The sequence below is a fragment of the Suricata suricatta genome, chromosome 3, assembly GCF_006229205.1.
Source record: "Suricata suricatta isolate VVHF042 chromosome 3, meerkat_22Aug2017_6uvM2_HiC, whole genome shotgun sequence".
In the NCBI taxonomy this organism is placed as follows: domain Eukaryota; kingdom Metazoa; phylum Chordata; class Mammalia; order Carnivora; family Herpestidae; genus Suricata; species Suricata suricatta.
In genome coordinates, this window is record NC_043702.1 from 167,045,770 (window position 1) to 167,068,580 (window position 22,811).

General features: G+C 48.1%; 1 protein-coding gene across 1 annotated transcript in view; it reads left to right on the forward strand.

The window, feature by feature from the left end:
* The window catches only part of LMX1A (LIM homeobox transcription factor 1 alpha), a 163,760-nt gene that overhangs the window by 138,677 nt on the left and 2,272 nt on the right, over positions 1-22,811 (forward strand). Inside the window, exons 4-7 of the mRNA XM_029933191.1 lie at positions 13,440-13,612; positions 16,880-16,957; positions 18,704-18,773; positions 21,165-21,335. Coding sequence (XP_029789051.1) covers positions 13,440-13,612; positions 16,880-16,957; positions 18,704-18,773; positions 21,165-21,335 — 492 coding nt within the window. The remainder of the gene's footprint in view (positions 1-13,439; positions 13,613-16,879; positions 16,958-18,703; positions 18,774-21,164; positions 21,336-22,811) is intronic.

Genomic DNA, 22,811 nt, shown 5'->3' on the forward strand with positions numbered 1-22,811 from the left:
AAAAAAATAGAAAAGATAAACCACACTAACAGTTGGTTCTTTGAAAAGGTAAACAAAATTGATAAGCCTTTAACTAGACAAGCCTTTTGCTAGGGAACAAAGAGAAAGAATCCAAATCAGCAAAATTATAAATGAAAACGGAGGCATTACAAGTGATAGCACAGAAACTCAAAGGATCATGAAACTACTATGAAAAACACTATGCCAACAAACTGGACAATCAAGAAGAAAAGGAAAAATTCATAGAAACATGTAATTTACCAAGACTGAAACAGGAAGAAATAGAAAATCTGACTAGACCAATGACTAGTGAGGATATTGAATCAGTAACAAAAATATTCCAACAAAGAAAAACTCAGGACCAATGGCTTCACTGGTGAATTTTGCCAAACATTTTAAGAATTAACATCAGTCCTTCTCACACGCTTCCAAAAAATTGACTAGAAGGGAACACTCCCAAACTCATTTTACAAGGCCAGCATTATCCTCATACCAAAAACTAGAAAAGGATACTACTTGAAGAAGACCACAGATCAATGTCCCTGATGAGGATAGATGCAAAAATTCTCAGTAAGATACTAGCGAACCAAATTTCCTAGCACAATAAAAGGACCACTCACCATGATTACATGGCATTTGTCCCTCAGACGCAAGGGTGGTTAAACATAGGCAAATCAATCAGTGTGCTACACCATATTAATATAATAAAAATGATAGTATCATCTCAGTAGATGCTTGAAAAGCATTCAACAAAATTCAATATCCATTCATGATAAAAACTCTTAGCAAATCAGGCATAAAAGCATGTCTTAACACAGTAATGGCCATCTATGACAAGTCCATAGCTACCATCATACTCAGTGGTGAAAAGCTGAGAGTTTTCCTCTATGATTAGGAACAAGATAGGGATTCCCACTCTCACTGTTCCTATTCAACTTGGTACCAGAAGCCTAGCTAGAGAAATCAGGCAAGAAAACAAAATAAAATGTAGCAATCAAAAAGGAAGAAGTAAAATTGTCTCTATATGCAGAAGACATGATAGTATATATATAGAAAATCTTTTTTTTAATGTCTACTTATTGATTTTGAGAGAGAGAACAAGAGAGTGAGCAGGGGAGGGGCAGAGAGAGAGAGTCCCAAGCAGGCTTTTGCGTGGGATTGCTTATCTTGCTCAAGAAAAATAGACCATTGGAATAGAATCAAGAACCCAGAAATAAACCCCAGCATATCCAGTCAACAACTGTTTGACAAGGGAGTCAAGAATACTTAATGGACAAAAGAAAAGTCTCTTCAGTAAGTGGTGCGGGGATAATTAGATATTCACATTTAAAAGAATCAAACTGGACCCATATTTTACACCACTCACAAAAATTAAATCAAAATGGTTTAAAAGACTTAAATGCAAGACCTGAAGCCATGAAACTCCTAGAAGAAAACAGGAGCAAATCTTTTTGACATGGGTCTTGGTAATGATTTTTTGGATAGAACACCAAAGCACAAGCAATAACAAATAGACAAGGGAAACTGCATCAAACTAAAAAGCTGCTGCACCATCAAAAGAAGACCATCAACAAAATGAAAAGGCAAGCTATGGAAGGAGATACTTGCAAGTAAGGGGTTAATATTCAAAATATATAAAGAACTCTTAGAACTCAATAGCAAAAGTCCCCAAATAGCCTGATTTAAAAATGGGCAATGACCTGAATAGACATTTCTCCAAGGAATATCTATGAGAGGCCAGCAGGCACATGAAGTTTTGCTCAACATCGGCGACCATTAGGGAAATGCAAATTAAAATTACAGTGAGATACCACCTCACCTCTGTTACCATGGCCATGATCAAAAGGGCAAAAGATAGCAAATGTTGGTGAGGATGTGGAGAAAAGGGAATCCTTGAGCACTGTTGATGGGACTGTAAACTGGTATGGACACTACAGACAGCAGACTGGAGGTCCCTCCAAAAATTAAATACAGAGCTACCATATGATCCAGGTATTTCACTTCTGGGTAGCCAAAAAATTGAAATCAGGATCTTGAAAAGGTATCTTGACTTCTGTGTTCACAGCAGCATTATTTATAGTAGCCAAGATATGGAAACCTAAGTGTCCATTGATGGGTTATTGGATAAAGAAGTGGAGGCATATATACACAATAGAATATTATTCAGCCCTTAAAAACAAAGCCATCCTATCATTTGTGACAACATGGTTTTGGACACTGAAGGCATTATGCTAAGTGAAATAGGTCAAAGACAAATACTATATGATCTCATAGGTGACTCTAAAAAATATAAGCAAAAGCAAAACAAACAAACAACAAAAAGAAAACACAAGCTTCCAGAAAAGAAGGTCAGACTTGTGGATACCAGAGGGGAGATGGGGGTTGCTAGAGTTGAGAAGAAGGTGATCACAAGGTAGAAACTTCTGGAATGGACAGCATCATGACAACAGCTAACACTGCTGTATGGTACATGGGAAGTTGTTAAGAGAGGAAGTCCAGAGAATTCTCATCACAAGGGAGAAATATTTTCCTTTCCTTTTATTGTATCTATAGGAGACGATAGATGTTAGAAGAACCTATCAAGGTAATAAATAATTTCACGATATACAAAATTAAATCATCATGCTGTATGCCTTAAAGTTATACAACAATCAATGTCAATCTTCCCCTGATAAAACTGGGGAAAATGTACTATGATTGCCAGTCCTCCCTGGGTATACATGCAGGGGTAGGCATAGGGAAAGAGAGAGAGGAATGTTCTAGGTCAGTAATTGTCGAAGTGTGGTTTCTGGACCATCAGTAGCATCAGTATCACCTGGGAGATCATTAGAAATGGAAAGTCACAGACCTTCCAGACCTGCTGGGGAGAAGGCCCAGCATCCCAGAAACTCTGCGGAGTGGAGGGAAGAAGGCCCAGGAGTCTGTGCGTAAGCAGCTCTCCGGTGGTTCTGAGGCTCGGTCCAGAGTCTAGATTATAATTACAGTGGTCTTACGTTCAGAGCAACAGTATTCTTCCTCTTATCTTTATTTCAACATTAAACTCTATACTTTACCAGTAATGATAGTATCAAGAAGACTTTTTGCCATTAGAAATTCAAAGCTAGCAGGGTGCCTGGGTGGCTCAGTCAGCTAAGCGTCCGACTTTGGCTCAGGTCATGATCTCGTGGCTCCTGAGTCTGAGCCCCTCATCAGGCTCTGTGCTGACAGCTCGGAGCCTGGAGCCTGCTTTGGATTCTGTCTTCCTCTCTCTCTACCCCTCCCCCACTCATGTGCATGCCTCCCTCCCTCCCTCTCTCTCTCTCTCTCTCAAAAATAAACATTAAAACATTTTAAGAAACTCAAAGCTAGCTAATTATGTGAAGTGTTTATGATGGTGCTATTAGCAGTGATTTACTCACATCCCATCAGGACACCCAGTTTCCCTAAGGGTAATAACCATAAATACTCTCCAAATGGCTATAATGGAGTTCACTACACACAGTTATACTGTTTATAATTAATTTAGGAAAGCTCTTTCTGCAAAACAATATATGTTTTCATCACCCAATCTTATGGTTTCACCCGCGAAGAACCATGGCCATATGAATGTCTATTGAGGATCTCTCACTTACAAGGGCAGCCCTACCCGAGAGGGCTCCTGGTCACGCGTCCCCTCTTCCCCACAGCCGTCCCTGGGGACCATATGTTCCAGTCACTAGATTACTGGTTGGGGGACAAATCATACCGTGGTCCCTGCTCCGCAGCGTTGGCCTCTCTGTCCACATTTCCATTTTCTTTTCTTTGGTTTCCCTTCTTTCTGCCTTTATCCCTAATTATCATAATTTGGGTTTCTCTTTTTTATGGCCTGCTCTCTTCTCCTCCTCATGAAAACAACTGGTGGGTGCCGATGGGACAGAGGGCCATCTGTGGGGTCCACATCGATGTGAAAGAGAAATCCAGATCATAAGTTTTCATCTCAGCTGAGCCCCCAAGCATGGAGGTAACTAATAATTCCCCAGTAATTGCTATAGCTACAGGAAGTTGGTTGGCGTTGTGAATGGATTTGTGAAAAGTGGGAAGACAGGACTCTGCAGTGTGCCTGGTAGTGCCGTGCGTCGTCATTGTGACTTTTGGCTTCATTCCGTCCAGTCTGTATTAATTGGGATTGAGCTATTTAACAACTAATTAGTAATCTCCTGAGTGCTCGACCTGGTGTGTCATGGAGGACACGGAGATTATTTTGATGCGTCTCTGTTTCCTAGAAGCTTATTCTAGCTTCATGGAAGAAATGCAAATTATAATGATAATATTTATTTAGCGAGCATTAAGTTCTTACCATAAGCTTAGTATCATAAATACTATGCATCAATGGTCTACTTTATTATAATTAGCCTCTTGAATGGGTGCTTTTAACCCCATTTTGCCAATGGGAGGACCAAAACTTAATGCTGGGCATCTTGGCCAAGGGCACCAGCTACATGATGAAATGATGGAGCAAAATACTCGAGTCCAAAGCAATGCCATTAACCCCTTTGCTACACCACCTCCAGAAGTACGGCATAACAGATTCTTCTGTTTTCAAAAATTCCACACTTAGAGTTTATAATGTTATTTTCAGCCCCAGTAGAGAATTTAAGACAATATATAATTTGAATTTTCCCGTGTAACTAAAACGTTTGAGGCAGACAAACATGGGCTCAGCGTTTTTGGAAAACAAAAGAACTGACATGGAAGGCACGTGAGGGTGTCCTCAGGAAAAGATTTGGGTCTTTTTTGGTACAGAATTCTGGAACTAAAAAAAGTATTCCCTACTCTTCCCAGCCATTCTCTAGCCCATTGCTCTATTTTATTTTATTCCTGGCATATTTAACAAGGTTGTGGACTGAATTATGGTTTTCTTTCTTTATTCGTTGCCTGCCTTCTCCCAGCAGAGGTAGGAAGACAGAGACTTTCTTGCCCTTGTCCGCTCCTCCTCACCCCGTGTCTGGAAGAGAGCCTGTCTGTCGTGGGCACACACCCAGAGGTAGCTGTAGAATGACGGGACATTCCGTATGGGGAGTGTGAGTTTCACAGATAGTGGGGATATGCAGTAGGTTCGTAATCAGTTAGGAGGCATTGTAAAAATGAAAATACTGAAAGTGTCTTGCATTTTTATAGTATTTTATAATTTTTTTAATAAGTGCTTTTACCTACTCCTGCTTTTACATTCTTACAACACATTAGGATGGCTTGTGGGTATTTATTCCCCTGATTTTACAACTTAGGAAGGTATGGCCCAGAGAAGTTAGGTCATTTGCCTTAGGCCACATAGCCAGTGAATGGTGGAGGTCAGTAAAGAGACTGTGTGTCTGACCTTGCTTTTCCCTGCTCTTTTGAGCTTCTCGTTGGTTTGTGGAACGGACTAGGGTCTGAAGGCACAGACCTGGCTGGGTGCTAGCCTCAGCTTGCCTCTTCAAACCAACAGAGGACCTAAATACCACCAGGATGTCTCTGCCAAGGGCACACAGGCAGTCATATCAGCTGTGGTCATCCAAGCAACTTCTCTGTATGATTAAGTCCACAGTGAACTTGTCCAGAGAGGATTCACTTCCACACTGAGAGCATTTACAGTGTTATCCAACACACTCACCTCCTCACTCACCTGGAGGATTGTTGTCTGGTTCTCTTATAATTTGGAGAGATAACCCTTTGTCTCCTGATCCTGATTTGAAACAATTTCATTTTCTCAGATAATTTTATCCTCCCAAAGACCAATAGTTAATGCAGCAAAATTGGACTACTTCAAAAAGACATAGTATTCAATCCACCTAAATCTGCTCCTAAACCAGAGCAAATGCATTCTAACCTTATGCATATTAACCTAATACCATGTTATGCACATCACAGCCTATACCCTGTGAATCATTGAGCAGCTGGATTAATGAGCTTTTATTGAGACTGAGCATTGAGCCCCAAATACCTGATATGGCTTGTTAGAAGCTTCCCGTCCCCCCTCTCTGGTACTAGCCACGTCAAAACAACACAAGTTATGACTTTTGTTTGGTGTTTTTGTCCAGGCCTGATTTGCATAGAAAAGTCTTCTGATATCCTGATTATTAGTCTCTCCACATATGATGAATCTATGCATAGAGGCAGTCAGAACATTTGCACCTGCACTTACCAGTTTGGATCACATGTAAATGTGCTTTTGTTAAAACAGGGAAAGCAATGGAAGAACTCAGAGAAGAAAAGATGCAGTGTGTGTGCGCGCGTGTGTATAGAGGCAGGGAAGGTATTGGCATAAAGCCTATTCAGATATGAAAAGGCCCCGGTGGATGCAGATCCAGGGTAATTCCAGCAACCTGCACCGGTACTGTTGTGTTCCATACAAACCTCCCACAGCCAGGTTTCCCTTTTATGAGCGCCGGCCCACCCATGACAGCAAAAGAGGTGCCCAGGCTGTGGTGGGTGCCAGCCTTCTCAGAGGGGAAGTGTGGCTCCCTGTGAAGTCCTGGCTGGCCTGCTGACTCCTCCCTCTGCCTAGCAAAGAAGCCTCGCTGCACAAAGGTGCCTTTCCAGGACACGCTGCCTATGGCTTGGCTCGGTGGGGCGGGGGGCACTTGGCTTCTATGCACTCTGCTCTGGAAAGGCTTGGTGCCTTGAGATGGGAGATCCTTGAGGGGTTGCAGTGGTGGGACACGTGTGGGGAGGGAGGGGAGGCTTTGTCCCTTTTGGACTGAAAAGAGTGGCTTTCCACCAGGAGCTCCGGGGGGGGTGATCCACCCCCAAGAAAGCCGTCCACGTGAGCCTTTCTTTCCTCACTCTTTAATAACAGGGATGCCGGAGGTGGCTGGGCAGTGCCTGATATTTTGCAAATACCACGGACCCTTGGATCTTTGTAACAATCCCATGAGGCAGCTTAGGCAGGGAGAGGGGACATGGGGCCACCAGACAGAGCATCCCAACTATGTGCCCTTGGGCAAGACTACCCTCTGCCCAGGGCCTCAGTTTACTCATCTATAAGTGTATATATATATATATATATATACTCATCTATAAATGTATATATATATATACATTTCCTGCCTCTTAGAGGTATGATAGAGACAATGAAACAATGCAGTTGTCAATGACTGAACACCAAATAGTAGGTAAACGTAAAGGATTCTTAGGTTCTCTTGTAGATGAAGAACTTGCGTCTTAGACATGTAGGGCATTTCATCCAAGGGTATACAGCTGAGGTGTGAAATGAAGGCTAGAATCCAGCTGTCCCATTTCATGGCTGAAGTTACTTTCTAGAATATTCTGTATGTTCACCTGATACAAAAGTGACCTTTCAATGTCTGTGGGAGACAGAGCGTCTGATTGTCCCCACTGGTAGACGCACAGGTAACCGTCTCTTACTTCCATCTGATGTGCTGGTTCGAAAGTCTGTCTCTCTTCCCCTCACGGGAGTATCTCAGACCTGGGCTTGGAAGGACACAAGCCTTCGATGAAACCTGGTCCAGCCTTCCAGGCCCTGTGTGTTGCAGGGGAGATGCTGAACCTCTCTGAGGCTGTGTTTATTCCTTGGGTGTGAGGAAAGGTCCCACCTGCCATGCTTGTTGCCATGGAGATGAGAGGACCCTGACCCGGCACGGAATTGGAACTGGGGAGGCAGGCATTTTCTTCTTCAGGGGCCCTGTCTAGCACTGTGACCTGAGAGACTCCCTCGGCTCGGTCTTCAAGGTGGATGTGGTGGCCTGGTGCTGTCACCCCAAAAATGCGTACAATAGTTCAGTGCCTGGAGTGTGAGCCTTTCCTGGCCCGCAGTGCCCTGTGTTTGAGGCCCACGGTCTCCCCATGGAGCTCCAGCCGCAGAATTCCTCTTGTCATTCCTCTTGTCACTGCTGACGACATCAGCTCTAGAACATCAAGGGCCCTGGAGTAAGCCCCTGCGTGGCCTCTCCACCATGCATTCCTTCTTCCTCCAAGTTGCTTACCCTCTGATGACCCCCTGAGGTCCCCCTCCTGATCCCTCCATGCACGGTGATTTTCTGGCCATTCCTAGGCTAGGCAGACTGAGCCCTCTAGGGCACCTGCTTCCTGCCTCCAGCTCTGCAAACCCTCGCCTCTCTCGCCTCTCTCATTCCCATGTTTAAGTTCCTACCACTGGCTTCTCTTGGCTCACAGACATCCCTTTTCTAAATGCCCACATTTTTATTAATGTTTTTTTGCCATGCCAGAAGAGCTTAGCCAAATACTATTTCATATTATGTATTGTTTCACACGTGCAAATCCTGTTTTCTCTTCCTTAAGAGCAAGAGGTGAAGTCTGAGGGCTTTCGTACCCCCCCTTCCAGTGCACTGGGCAGTGCTGAGCTCTAGCGGCCTGCCAGCACTCCAGATATTTGATGAACCCCCTTCCTGGGTCAATGTCTTGCTTCCATGCCATTGAAAGTTTGGCTCTGTTGACATATGGTGCCCCCCCCCCCACCTGGAACTGCCACTCATAATTTGTGGCCTTCATCTTTAGTTCAAGTGACACACGCTACTAGGCTGCCTTCTCTGGTCCCCTCCCCTGGCTCCTCTGAGCAGAGTCACCATTCTTTGGGTATTGGATCTCTCCCCTTTCGGAATCTGAGATCTCTGTGAGAGCAGAGGCTGTCCCGGGACAGTGCCTGACGCAAGTCTGCAATATAGGCTTAGTGAGAGAATGATGCACTAAAACGAGGTCCAAGTCAGATCTTTCATTGGAACCTGGGTTGGGTCTGAGTCGAGACCCCCTTGAAGAGCCACATGTAAGGCGGTCTCGGACGGTAGCTGGAGGGACTTTACTTTTCTAGAGGACTTTACTCCTCGCCTCTTGGATGTTAGATGCTGGAGCATCTGGAGTTGGCCACTGCTGTCTTCGGAGGGAATGGAAATCCAAGCCTGTACTGCAGGGCAGTGACTCAAATAGCTTCCTGTCTTCATACACCCTGTCTTCATAAATTCCGTCCTTTCTTCTGGCCCTCCCCCTCCACCCACAACGAGTCCCAGACCCTTCCTCTCCTCCCCCAGCTTGAAGGACATTTATGAGGCTTATCGCTGGGGAGGCATCCGAGGCTTGTTCCTGTCTCTCCCTTCCCTAACATGAGGGTCTTCCTCGCCGCCCCCCCTACCTCCTGGGCCAAGCTCAGATATCTCTTTCCCTGTTTATGGGCCATTGGGATTTTTCCAACAACCTGAAATGAATCTACGAGGCCCCACAGGTAGGGCAGCCCGTCTCGGGGCCATAAACCACGGCTGGCGCTTTCATCTGTGATGGCTTATGTCATAAATGAGTGGGAGGGCCGGCAAGGGGGAAGCAACGGCCCTGAACCATTCCAGGTTTTTTCTTTTTATGAGAAAAGGGAAAGAAAGACCCTGAGAAACATGTTCAAACTTCGTGCCAAGCACATTCGTTTCACTCTGTGAGGCTGTGCGTGGAGACTTCATCTCTGGACTTCCCCACGAGGAGTCAGATTTATGCTGTGTTTGTGTCTAAATGGCCTCCAGGGACGCTGACATTTGTTGTTGGAGACAGCGAGTGGTGTTCCTTTCATCTCCGCTGAGGGGTGTCAGCTTAAATTATGAGGGATCACTCTGGCCTGCATCTGGGTGTGGGAGGCTCTGGCAACAGAGGGGGCTGCTCCCGCCCCTCCTCCCATGGCTCTGCTGTGTGATGGCTTCTCTCCACCTTCTGCTGCTCTCCAGTCCTCCTGCTGGTCCTGGGAGAAACTTCCTAGCTCTCTTAGAACTTTTCTTTCTCTTGGAAAAATCGATGAAGGGTGTGTTTCAGGCGTGGTGTATTTTATTGGAGAAGTTGGGGTCCGAGACGGATGGACCTGGCCTCCCTGCAGGAGGAGGCGGCGAGCCTCCTTTGTGAACATCCCAGGAGGAACCTGGAAATTCCCCAAGAGAGTTAGAGAGGGGGCACCGTTATGCCCGCAGTATTTACAACACAGCAGATAAAAGCAGGGGGATGGTTAGTGATGGGCTGCGTCCCCCGTGGCAGCTGGGTCGTGGCACCTGTCAGCATTTTGAAAGGTGCCAAAAGGCCCCTCTGCACTCGGTCTTCATAATCTCCCTCGCTCCAATCTGCCAGGACACCTGACATTCCACAGCGGTGACTGTTTGGTTGGAGGCATTTTCTGTTCAGTGCATCTATGTCTTTGATTGGGAGGGGGGGAAGAGTACACATCAAATTTTGCTAGTCGTTGGCTTCTCCGTCTCACCTGGCACTGCTTTCCGTCCCCAGAGTCAGAACCCGAAAGCCTGGGACATAGAATATGTAAGTTTGCTGAAAAACAGGAGGTCAAGAGAGGTCTGGACGAGGGGCCAGCAAACTGCTTCTTGCAGGCCTAATCGGGCCTGGTGCCTGGTTTTTGCAGTCCTGTTTTATTGGAACATGGCCACACCTATTCCTGACATCGGGAGCTTTTGCACTACAATGGCAAAGTTGAGTCATTGCAATAGAGACTTTATGCCTTTGAAGAGTAAAATATTTACTCTCTGGCCTTTTACACACACACACACACACACACACACACACACATGTTTGTAGGCCCCTGGCCTAGAGCATCTTGGAAGGCAAAATTTGGGACCTGAAGGACGGAGAGAGAGAGAGAAATTAGTAGCAGAAAGGAGGAATAAAATAGGAAATGTACCCACAAAACCAATAGAAACCCTGGAGACAAATCTTAATCTCCTTCTTTCTGTCCTCCCCCTCCTGCCCTTCCTCCGTGGTCCTCGGCCCCCTTCTCCTTCCTCTTCTGAAAACAGATGTTTACATCTCTCCTCTGACAGGGGTCTGGGGAGGAGGAATGAACCAACATAGTGCTCGCACATCCTCCAGAAGTGCGCAGCAGGGGGCTGGCCCCGGGAGGTCCTCTGTTCCCTCCTCTCCGTGTTCCAGGATGGAATAGCGCCCCCTGGGGGAAGGTGTCTGTATCCCGGCTGAGCGGAATGCACAGGGACACCAGGGAGCCTCTGCCACCCTGCCTCTGGGGCTTCAAACAAACCTTAGCAGTTAACATCTTCCTTCTGGAACCAGCCCAACCCCTCTCCCTCCCTTCACCTTCCTTCTCACAACCACACGCTCACATTCTGTGAAGCCAACTCTCAGCGTTGGCTGGGGTCACGTCTGCCAAGAGAGAAGTGAACGCTGGCTTTGTAAAGCCTTAACTCAGACTCCCGTCAACAGGCCACTATTATTAACAGAAAACATGTGTCTTGGATCAAGAATACTTCTTTTCCGTTGAAGCAGTAATCATGATGATGGTGATGATGATTCAGCAAGCACCTGTTACCTTCTGGACTGCGCCAAACCCTTTACACGTATCACCTCTTATAGCTCCAGCCACACTGTCACTTGCCCTGATGAGGAAATGGAACCTTGGGAAACTGGGTCCAAGTCACACATCCTAACTTTCAGAGCCCGAGTTTAAACCTGACTTGTTGGATTCCCAAGTGGATGTGTATCGATGCCACGTTGCTTTCGCGAATGATGGCAGCAGAGATGGGCTGTCATCAAGGAGTCTAGCATGACTTTAGACCTTACGTGTTCATTACTTATGTCTTCCTAGTTATCAACAAACACTTGCGTCAGGCTGCGTGAGGAATGCCTTTAGGAGAATCAGACTGGTTCCAGAAGACATTTGCAAATACCACTTCATGGACAAAACTGGTGTCAGACATGAGCTTTCTAAATTATAAAATTGCATTTGATTTTATTAATCTGGAATAAAATGTTTTATATTTTCCAACTCCTTTTTTTTTTAAATTAAACTTTCCTTTTTGATTCTTTTGGATTCGCCCCGGGAAGAGCCACCTCAGAGGTGAGGATGCCGGAGCAGCCACTCCTTGTGAAGCTGCTTCTTCTCTCTCTTCTTCAGTCTTTTCTGGGGCTTTCCTCTGTACTCACTGTCCAGGGCAGCGAGGCAGAAAGGACATCCCTTCCGCATTGGTTTTGAGCCTCTTGTGACCCAGGACCGTGCTAGTTGCTTTGCTTGCAGCAGCACTGCCCCTGAGCCACACATGGCTGGGTGCTATTGCTGAGGGGAGTGCAGGTGGGGAAACTGAGGCACAGTGCGAGACCAGTCATGTAACACCCCCACTTACATTGGGGGTGCGGCGAGCTGGATGGAGACACAGGTGTGTCTACATCAGACCCCTTCAGTGACATTGAAAGGCTCCTGCCCTCAAGGTGCTCACAAGTTAGTGTTCCTTCATGTTCCAACTGTATGCTTAAATGTTCTTAGAGGTAGAAGGCCATTGTCCTTCCAGATGTAACACTCCACAGAAGTCAAAACTGAGATGGCAGGCGCAGATGAGTGTCCTTTACGGAGGAGGGTGGGATGAACAGGTGTGTGCAGCCCCTTTGAGGGGAGGGTGTCCCGAAGGGGAGCAGTGTCAGGAGACCGGAACTGGGGAGCCCTCGGGACAAGGCTTTCCACTGGGGGAAAGAAGCCAGCTGAGCTCTGTGAGGACCCGGAGAGAAAAGAGGATCTTGTTTGGGCGATGTGAGCACATGACTGCTGGTGGGATTTAACGCAGAGAGAAGGAAAACGCCTCCCCGACACGGGTATTTCCCAGACCCCGAGGCATCTTCTCAGGAGGGTGAGGGCTGTGGGATGCGGGAGGTGGCCTGGGAAAGAATGTGACATGTACCAAAGGCTTGACTTCCTTCAGAAGTTACTTTGTATTGCTCACTGCTCATAAAGTAATCCACATAAATAATAAATAGTTACTTTAATAGTGATTTATTTTATACACAAGCAGTTCTGACTAACTACCCCATGTTGTGTCCATTCTCAGTTATTGGTACCTGCACATTATTGGACACTAGTCCTCTATGGCCTTTTGAACAGTAGTATTTTCTATCTCCTGAATGTGGCTAGAATTTCAGACACAGTGTCTCGGAAGTTATACAAAACGTTTCTAGTCTAGATTTAAAAAATAAGGACATCTAAAACAATAACCAGTGCTTACTATATGTATTATATGCAAAGCAGCTTTTTTTTTAAGTAGGCTCCATGCCCAACATGGGGCTCAAACTCACAACCCCAAGACTGAGAGTCACGTGCTCTACTGAGGAGCCAGCCAGGCATCCTCAAGTAGCGTTTTGTCTTTCCAACCCAATGAAGTAGGTTCTCTTCCATCCCAATTTTGTAGATGAGGAAACTGAGTCAGACAGTGTTAGGTAATGTGTTCAAAGTTACACAGTTAATAAATGTGGAGCTAGGACAACCATTCTGGGAGAAATCTCTGAGCTGAAATGATGGACTTTCTGGTTGCTGTCTTTGGATTCTAGAAGTATTCTCCTTAGCCACTTCCTTTCAGGTCAACCCCACACAGGCTACTGGACTCACCTAAGAACCCGTCCGAGGAACGCTGGACCCAAGCGCCTCGTTATAGAATAACATATGTTCCAGGAAGTGGCTTCAAGTAACGTAACCCATTGTTTTCTGCTGCTTTTAGGCAAAAGTGATGATGAAGAAAGTCTTTGCAAGTCAGCCCAGGGCACAGGGAAAGGAGCTGCTGAAGATGGCAAGGACCACAAGCGCCCCAAACGTCCGAGAACCATACTGACAACCCAACAGAGGAGAGCGTTCAAAGCCTCGTTCGAAGTGTCCTCCAAGCCGTGCAGAAAGGTATGCGGCGGGGGGTGGGGGGGGAGGGAGGGAGGAAAGGGGACTGGGCCCCCCCTTGTTTGTGCGTACCCTGCACTCTGGGGTGTTGATGGGCGCACTCAGGGGTCAGGGCGGTGGGGGAGTCTGTGCAGGTAGCCTTGAGTCCTCCTGGAGACTCTGGAGCACTGTTGCTGCGGCCAGGGCTATGGCAGACTCTCCCTGTACTTCCATGCGTGCATCTACCCATTTCGCTTGGCTATTGGCTCAATTCATGGGGGTTTGGGGGATATCAGAAAGAGTCATATCAGGTACCCGTGGCGGGTATAGACCCAGAGGCTATAACAAAGGCAGTAAAAATACACGGGTTTGTAGAATACATTTACTTACTTAGTTTGGGGCTAGTTTGTTCCACGTGGAGTGGTGGTTTGGGGATTCATCCAGGTCTTGGTTCATTCATTTTTGCCACAGATGGGATCCCACTGTGTGGATGTGCCACGTTGGTTCATCCCATCACCTGCTGATGGATGCTTGGGTTGTTTCCGGGTTGGGGCGGTTGCAGATGGGGCTGCCATGAACGTCTGCGGTTTAATGAGGTGGGAGTTCATTGCCATCTTCTGTCACAGTCCAGGGGTGAGCACTCCAAGACTGGCAGGGAGGTTTCCTGTCCATCATACGGTTCCAAGGGGCTGTGTTTGCTGTTGCCACCTTTCCCAGCCACCACGGTGGAGAAGGAGGTGGTGGAAGGCAAGCATTTGCCTTTTGAAGGCTTACCCCAAGGTTCTTGGTATCACTTTCTCTCATCTGTGGTGCCCTGAATTGAATCCCATGACAGTCCCTCTTGCAAGTGGCTCTGGGAAATGAGTCTACCCAGGTGACTGCGGGCCCTGCTAAAATGTGGGGATCCAGCTGCTAATGCAGGGTGGAGGGGGGGCGGGCGGGGAGAGAATGGATATTGGAGACACCTGCCATTTAATGACTTCCTGCTGTATGCTCAGTGTTGTTACTTATTCAATATAAATAGGAGAACATTTTACTGAAATTCATGGAGAAAGGATATATTTTTTTAAATTTAGCATTGTCTCTCCTACATCCCTATCTGTATTAGTCAGCTTTTGCTTTAGTAACAAACAAAATCCCAGCGGCTCCCAGCAGACCTGGCTTTCCTACGGCCCAGCTGGGCTCAGGTCCTTCTCCGCCTGTCTCTCTGAGGCCCCAGGCGGAAGGAACAGGAGGATGGCAGGAGCCACATCACACCAGGCAAGCCCCCCGAAAGCCTACCCTTGGATCACATGGACTGTTTCCCAGCACATCCCATGGGCCAAAGCATGGGAAACCACCAATTAGAGCAGAGGAGGGAGGGCGGCTGTTTGCTAAACAATGATATGGTCTGCCACCACTTCTGACCCTTGAAAACTGTTCCTGCAGACCTCTTTCTTTCTCTGTCCGTGCTGCTCCTTGGGCTTCAGGAGTGGGTCTGGCAGGAGAGAAGTAGCCCCAAAGTTCGCCTGCCAAGGACAATGATCACCTCCCTCATTTATTACTTTTCCTCCATGTACTAGACTCCCTGCCTCTGGATGGCCCCGTGCCCAGTGCTTGTCCCCAGGCAGGCTCTAGGCCACCGCTGGGGAGGACATGCACGTACACATAACTGACACTGGGGAGGAAGTGATGAGGATCATAATGGAGGGGCAGCCGGGAGCCGTGGGAGCCCAGGGAAGGGAAAGGTCACTTCTGTCTGGGGAATCAGGCAAGGCTTTGTGGAGCAGGTGGCTTTTTGAGCCGGGCCTCTGAAACACGGATAGGGTTTCAGCAGGTGGAGGTGGGGCCAGGGCTCATGGCTGTCTTAGTTGGCTTAGCAGAAGGATGCATTTTAGAGATCTGTCTCATCATCTCTCTTCTCCTAAGCCTCCGCCCAAGTGGTGTGATGAAAGGTGGAGTCCTTTCCAGAGCCTCCAGGGAGCTGTGCTCACGTGGTGCGCCTTCAGTCCCCTGTCCACCCCAGACTGTAAGCAAGAGGGTAGTGTCTCTCAGACTCCCTCTCGGGAAGGCTTGCTCCTAGCCTCTTCCCCGCTGGCCCATCCCTCACCGCGTGCCTGCATGGAGGGCGTTTTTTTTTCTCTTTTTTTCTTTTATAGTTTATTGTCAAGTTGGTTTCCATATAATATCCACAAGTGCCCTCCTCCATGACCATCACTCCCCCTTCCTCTTTTCCTCTCCCCGTTCAGCCCTGAGTTTGGTTTCAGTATTCAAGAGACTCTCATGATTTGCCTCTCTCCCTCTCCCTAGCTCTTTTTTCCTCCTTCTCCTCCCCATGGTCCTCTGTTAAGTTTCTCCTTTTAGACCTATGGGTGAAAACATATGGTATCTGTCCTTCTCTGCCTGACTTATTTCGCTTAGCATGACACCCTCGAGGTCCATCCATGTTACCACGAATGGCCAGATGTCATTCTTTCTCATTGCCATGTAGTACTCTATTGTATATATATACCACATGTTCTTGATTCATTCGTCAGTTGATGGACGTTCAGGCTCTTTCCATGATTTGGCTGTTGTTGAAAGTGCTGCTGTGAACACTGGGGTACATGTGCCCCTATGCATCAGCACTTCCCTTGGGTAGATCCCCAGCAGTGCTGTTGCTGGGTCATAGGGGAGGGCGGCTTTTAAACTCATCTCATCCTTAGAGGGACCCTGACCATCCCCTTTCTGCAAGGCCATGGTGCATGTGCCGCACCAAAGCTGAATGCTCTGATTTGCCAGATTCTAGAAGGCTCTTGCCGTATTCCCCTTGAACAGACTCACTCAGCATAACAGGAATATGAATATTCATGAAACACCCAATGTCACCCAGAGCTATGAGAGACAAAACCAAGCATTTAGGTCAATGAATTCAGATGGAGAACACGAGAGAGACATTTGTTCCATAAAGTGATTTTCACCCTCCATTCTCCTTAAGTAGGTTAGTCCATATGCATGCATGTGACTCAGCACAGTTACAGATTTTGCTAATGTTCCAGAACGGTCCGGAGACCTGATTTCCAGAGTAAGAGAAACTGAGAAATGCTTCTTGGAATGCACATCTAAATTATTTATTCCTCTCTTTGTTCAGCTGGTGAGGGACCTGCCTCCACTTGAAGGGGAGCAGTGGTCTTGTGTTTGGGGTCAGGCTGGACATTAAACCCCAGCCAGCAACCATATGAGATATAGCCAGTCGGCCTCCCTCTGCACCACGTGGGGAACGTTTGGTCCCTGCTCTGAGATGCCAATGTTTCTGTATTTCTGATGTTCAAGGTGAGGGAGACCCTGGCCGCGGAGACAGGGCTGAGCGTCCGTGTGGTCCAGGTGTGGTTCCAGAACCAGAGAGCGAAGGTAATCTGCTTCTTCTTACTACTGTCTGTCTCTGTGTGGCGGTTTCTTGAAATAATACAATAGGACTTTGTACTTGCGGATGGGTTTTCCCGCCAGAACTCGGACGGATTTTCTACACAGAACTTGTAGTTCTCCTGATTCAGGAATTCTGTTGAGGGTCCCCTGGGTGGCTCAGTCAGTGGAGCGTTTGGCTTTTGATTTGGCTCAGGTCATGATCCCAAGGTTGTGGGATCAAGCCCCACGTCAGGCTCTGTGCTGAGCGTGGAGACTGCTTGAGGTTCTCTCTCTTTCTCCCCCCTACTCCCTGCCCTTCTCACCCACTCACACTTCCTCTAAAATAAAATAAAATTATAAATTAAAAAAAATTTCTGTTGACAACAGTCCCCTCAACCACAGCAACCCTGCAGAAGGGGAAGGCAGGGTGTTTGTTCTGGTGAAATGGTTCTGTTTTCCCTGGGAGCCGTGATGGTGAATCTGGCCAACCAACTGCCAGAATATAAAAGCAGATTCTTTAATTCATCTTTATTTAACCCAGATACCAAAGTTCTTTTAAAATTGCAAAGAGAAACCTACATAGCACACAGGTCTAAGGTGATACTCTGGTATGGTGGGATAAAGGCCTTTACTTACCTCTCCCAGTGCCCCCCATATACACCCCAACCACCATATTGTCCTCTGGGTCCTACCAAGGGCTACCCTGACCTGCCCTGTTATTTATTCCTTTTAGATCTTTTGCTCAGTTGGTTTCCTGCCCCTAAAAATGCATGGGGCTGGGATGCCTGGGTGGCTCGGTTGGTTGAGCACTCGGCTTTGGCTCCTCCGGTCATGAGCTCGCAGTTCGTGGGTTCGAGCCCCACATCGGGCTCTGTGCTAACAGCTAGCTCAGAGCCTGGAGGCTGTCTTTGGATTCTGTGTCTCCCTCTCTCTCTGACTCTCTCCTGCTCACGCTGTCTCTCTCTCTCAAAAATAAATAAAACATTAAAAAAAATTTTTTTAAATGCATGGGGCCCATGGCCCATATGTCTGGGGTCCTAATTCATAGTAGGTGATCAGTTAAAATCTCATTATCTGATTGTGATTGGTTAAGAGAGCACTGCCCTAACTGAATTCTTCAGAATAAGGGCACTTGGTGTGTATTCGATCCTGAAAAGACTCCATGTTTCAACAGGATTGAGAGGCCCTGAAGCCTCATGGCTTCGCGACACAGAGGGTTTGAAGAAATGTTAGGAAAGAACGTTTTGTTTGCTTGTTTTTCTTAGAGTCTCACAGAACCCTGACATTCCTCAGAACACAGTTTGGGAAGCGTTGGGTTACAGTGTTCCTTCCGGGAAGTCTTAGTGTTAACAGGGTGCTTTGGGAGACCAGCTCCTTACCTGGGGGCACAAAGCTCCTGGGAGACCAGGGCCAGCAGGTGGGGAGTGGGTGGCAGCAGCCTTGGGGCACATCCCAGATCACACCCAGTCAGCGGAGCCGGGCTGTGGCCAGACATCCCCACACTTAACACCGCACATGAAACTGTCCCGGCGTGAGGTGTATCTGCTCAGAGAGGTCCCTGTGCCTGGAAGACCACCAGCCACATGCCTCCCAGCCCGCTGTCCTCCCACAGTGGCAGGTTCAGAGCCTGCAGCGGCCCTGGGCAAATGTGGGGCTCCCCTGCTGAGTCAGAGTGCGGTCCCTCTGCTTTGTGCACAAGGCTGACCTGCTGCCCGCCCCCTGACTCTAACCCTGAGCCCCTCTCCTCATCAGATGAAGAAGCTGGCCCGGCGGCAGCAGCAGCAGCAACAGGACCAGCAGAACACCCAGAGGCTGAGTTCCGGTAAGCTGGGTGCGGGGAGGGGGCCCCAGCTGGGCCTGCTGGCATCCAGACCTTGCCCCCCGCCTGGCTCTCCGAATGCACTTCTGGGCTCAGTGAAGCCCTGTCCACGCCAAGGAGGGTGCTCATCCAGTGAGGACCGAGTCCCGGGGATCTGGAGAGGGTTAAGGACACCGAGCCGAGGCCTGCGGTGCCGACCATGTGCAGAGCCCCCAGGACTGTGGCCGGACTCCCCACGGAGCCCAGGACGCACCCAGATCCCCCTCCTTCCCAGAAATCAATCGACAGAGGACACACCTGTCCAAAATACCATGAAATAGTAGAAGCCCTGCTAGTACAACAGTAAGCCCCTGACTCATCCGGCATGATTGTAGACCACGGAGGGCTCTCGTGCTGGCCTGAGTCTGACGGCACCCCCACCAGGGGAGCAGAGAAGTACTTTCTCCCCATCTCACTGATGAGCAAATAAGAGCACTGCAGGGCTAGCCGTGGTCCTAGAAGAAGAGCGGCAGTCTGGACGGAGCAAGTCTCCAATTCTGACTGCCTCAAGGCCATTCTGCCCTGCCTCTCCCCACCTGTGCACACCTTGGTTTGTGGCTGTTGTTTTTCATGGGGTTGCTGTGACAACTGGAAAGGGAGTCGAGGGGGATGGGCTGTGGTACCCTTCAAGGGAATTTAAAAAAATTAAAAATTACTGTTATACTGATGTCATTCTTAAAGAGAAGTGCTCCCACCAGCCATCCAATGGGATTCCCTGAGGGCTCTGTTTGTGCCCGGAACAGGAATTATCAGCTTCCAATGTCACTTGACATTTGATAACATTCAGATTCTGAGTCTTAAAGTCTGAGGAGGGGCAGGGTTCTGCATTTTTGACAAACTCCCACTGTGCTGGCCTGTGGGCCACAGTTAATAGGTGTGCACTGAGATCAGTCCTCAGGCCCCCAGACAGGGCCCCCTGTCCTTGCATGGACTTGCCTTGCTCTTGATAGCTGGGCTAGGCTCAGTCTACACTCGGACTCTTGCAGCACAGAGTGTATTGGCTTCTTATCTTCTAGGCCAAACAGTATCTTCATGGCAAGATAGATGTTCAGAGAGACAGAAGGAAAAGAAGGACATGGGCACTGGGGGAGGTTGGAGGGGCAAGTTGGTTAGGGGACCTGAATGCTGTCACAAAGCTATTTGATCGGGGACCAGCCTATCTCCTGGTGCTTCAGGCTACCTGTCCCCAAGGGGGCGGTAGATAATCAAACCTATCAGTCCTGTAGCACTGGGCCCCTGTGAAATTCAGAGAGAGTCATGAATAGCAGAGTGCTCTAGGAAGAGCCACACACGTTGGCTCCACATATGCCAACACTCTTGAAGTGGGAAGAACACACCGAGGCATTATGTGAACACAAACCCAGAGGGCTTGGGACTTTGAAGAATATGAAGAGCAGCTCATAGGCCAGACTTAAGGCAGAAGCTGGTGGAAAATAGCCTTCTAGGGTTCATGGAACCATGTTCAGAGAACCACAGTGTGGAGGCAGGAAGTGAGTCCCCTATTCTCTGAAAATGTATACCCGAATGTAGCAAGCTGTGCCAAAGCACATCACACAGTCTCGTGGAGTCTTCCCATCAGCTCCATGAAGGCAGCTGGGCCAATATCATGAACCCCACTTAACTGATAGGCTCCAACTATAGTGCTTCTGGAAGGATCTTTAGATCCATCACCTCTAGTGGCTACCAAACCTGTGAATAGCATCAGAGGCCTTTGTTTTGTGATCTGTTTCAAGGAAGCTCTCCCAAGTTCAACTGTACCTCCCGTCCTTATTTTCCAAGGTTGACTCTGATGGCCCTTGGGAGGGCACCGGCTGGGAACTGCTGATGTCACCTCATTCCTGACCATTTCATAAATGAGAAAACCAAGACTCCAGAAGTATAATGATCTTGCCATGGCCACACAGCCAAGATGGCCCTCCAGGATGGTCACCATCTGGTGTTCACACCCTGGGCAGTCGCCTCGGACGCTGACCAGGGCTGTCCTAGGTGTGACTTCTGAGGCTAGGTCACAAAGAATGTGATGGTTTCTGCCTTGTGCCCTGCTGGATTCCTGCCTCTGAGGAAGCCGGCCACCATGTTGTGAAGATGCTCAAGGAGGTGGAGAAGGCAGTGTAGTGGAGCAATTATGGGATGGCAGATACAACGTGTCACACTCCTAGTCTGGGGTTCCCTATCTCCTATGCACCAGCACCTGTCACTCTCTTTTCCTTACGAAGCTATAGCAAAGGCCGGTGCTGGACAAGAACCCTGGGCAGTGAGGGGTATGAAGTTCAGAAGATGCTCTCAGCCTTCTTGCCCAGCATGGGGTCCTGAGCAGCACATGGAGAATGATCTGCCTTCTTCTTTGTCCCCCAGCTCAAACAAATAGCGGTGGGAATGCTGGGATGGAAGGGATCATGAACCCCTACACGGCTCTGCCTACCCCACAGCAGCTCCTGGCCATTGAGCAGACTGTCTACAACTCAGACCCCTTCCGACAGGGTCTCACCCCGCCTCAGATGCCAGGAGACCATATGCACCCATACGGTAAGATGGACCCCAGCCCCCTGGGGACCGCTCACAACTTGCTAGCATGGGTTCTCTCCTTTCTCTCCCAAACACGTGTCTGAGTCCCCAGATGCTCACCGAAGCTACAAGCAGAATATGTGCCCAGAAAATGCCACAGGACTCATCTAACCAGTAGCTACAGAAGAAAGACCAACACCCACAGTCACCAGTGATGTTCCCACTTACTCTCCTTTTCAAAGATTCTTGTTAGTTTTGAGTAGGTGGTTGTACTTTCATTGTAAGCCTGTTTGCTGTGATCAGACTGCCCTTCCTTGATTTCACACCAGGTACTGCATGTTTGCAAGCAATGCTGGCAGGGATGTAGGCCAAAGGCCTTAATTAAGCAAACTTTTACATGAAGAAGGAAAATCTATAAAAGCACAGAAAGTGCATTTTCTAATGGAACTGATACTGTTGAGGTGCTCTCAATGAGCTCCTGAAATACAACCTGACTTGCGAAGCGAAAAGTACCCCTGACCCCAATCTCACTCCACCCAAACTGGGGTTGCTTTAAATGCCAGGTATTGGGATGGCTTAGCCTCCCCAAGCATTCAGCTTGCTGGATGGACAGCCACCGGGGCCTGGGCACTCTGGTGGGATAGGCTTGCTCTGGAGCAGAGGTCTGAAGCTCTATCTCAGGGCCAAATCTATTTTTATACAGAGAAGGTAGGTGGCCTATGGAATGCATCTATTCTGTGTAATCTGTGATCAGTTACACTGATAGCTACAATTAGTTTTATTCAGAAAGCCTTCAAGATGGGGTGAGAGCTATGTGCCTCAGCCCACAGATTTTGTCAAGCAACTGCTTTCATCAAAGAAAAATTCTCTCTTCCCATATGCTACATTCAGCAGACGCTGATTAAGACCTGGCTATCCACAGGGGCATCCCTGACCAACTCCCCTCATTTGTACATACAGAGATCTATCCGAGCAGGTAAAATGTATGAGGGTACAACATACGTACCTCTAGGTTCTTGTCACAGAGATTCCGAGCTGTTCCACGGTTTGCCCTACTATCTTCTCCATCCAGGGTGACTAAGCTTGGCTCCTCTGTAGGATGCACTGAGAGAGGCAGCAGGCACTTGGTGTAACCTTACTGCTTGAGGGGACCTATTTCCACCGAGGTTTCATGAGCCTCTTCGAACAGCGCTAATGTTTATCTTCTTAGCAGTCATCCTTCAGGAACCATTTGGGGGGTCAGTCTGTAGGAGCCCTGCCCCTGCCTCTCTAGCTGGTGATGCTACATCCCACCCTCTTCCCAGCCTCACTGTAGACATTCTGACATCTGCTTATGCTGCACCCAACTTGCACTTTGTCACATCCTAGTTTATACTGTTTTCAGTTGTTGTGCTTTCCACCTGAGCCCTCTAAGGACACACGAGGTCTTCTGTGGACAAGGATTACCTCCCTCCTACTCCTACAGAGCTGTCCCTCCACCCAATCCTGAGTACCCAC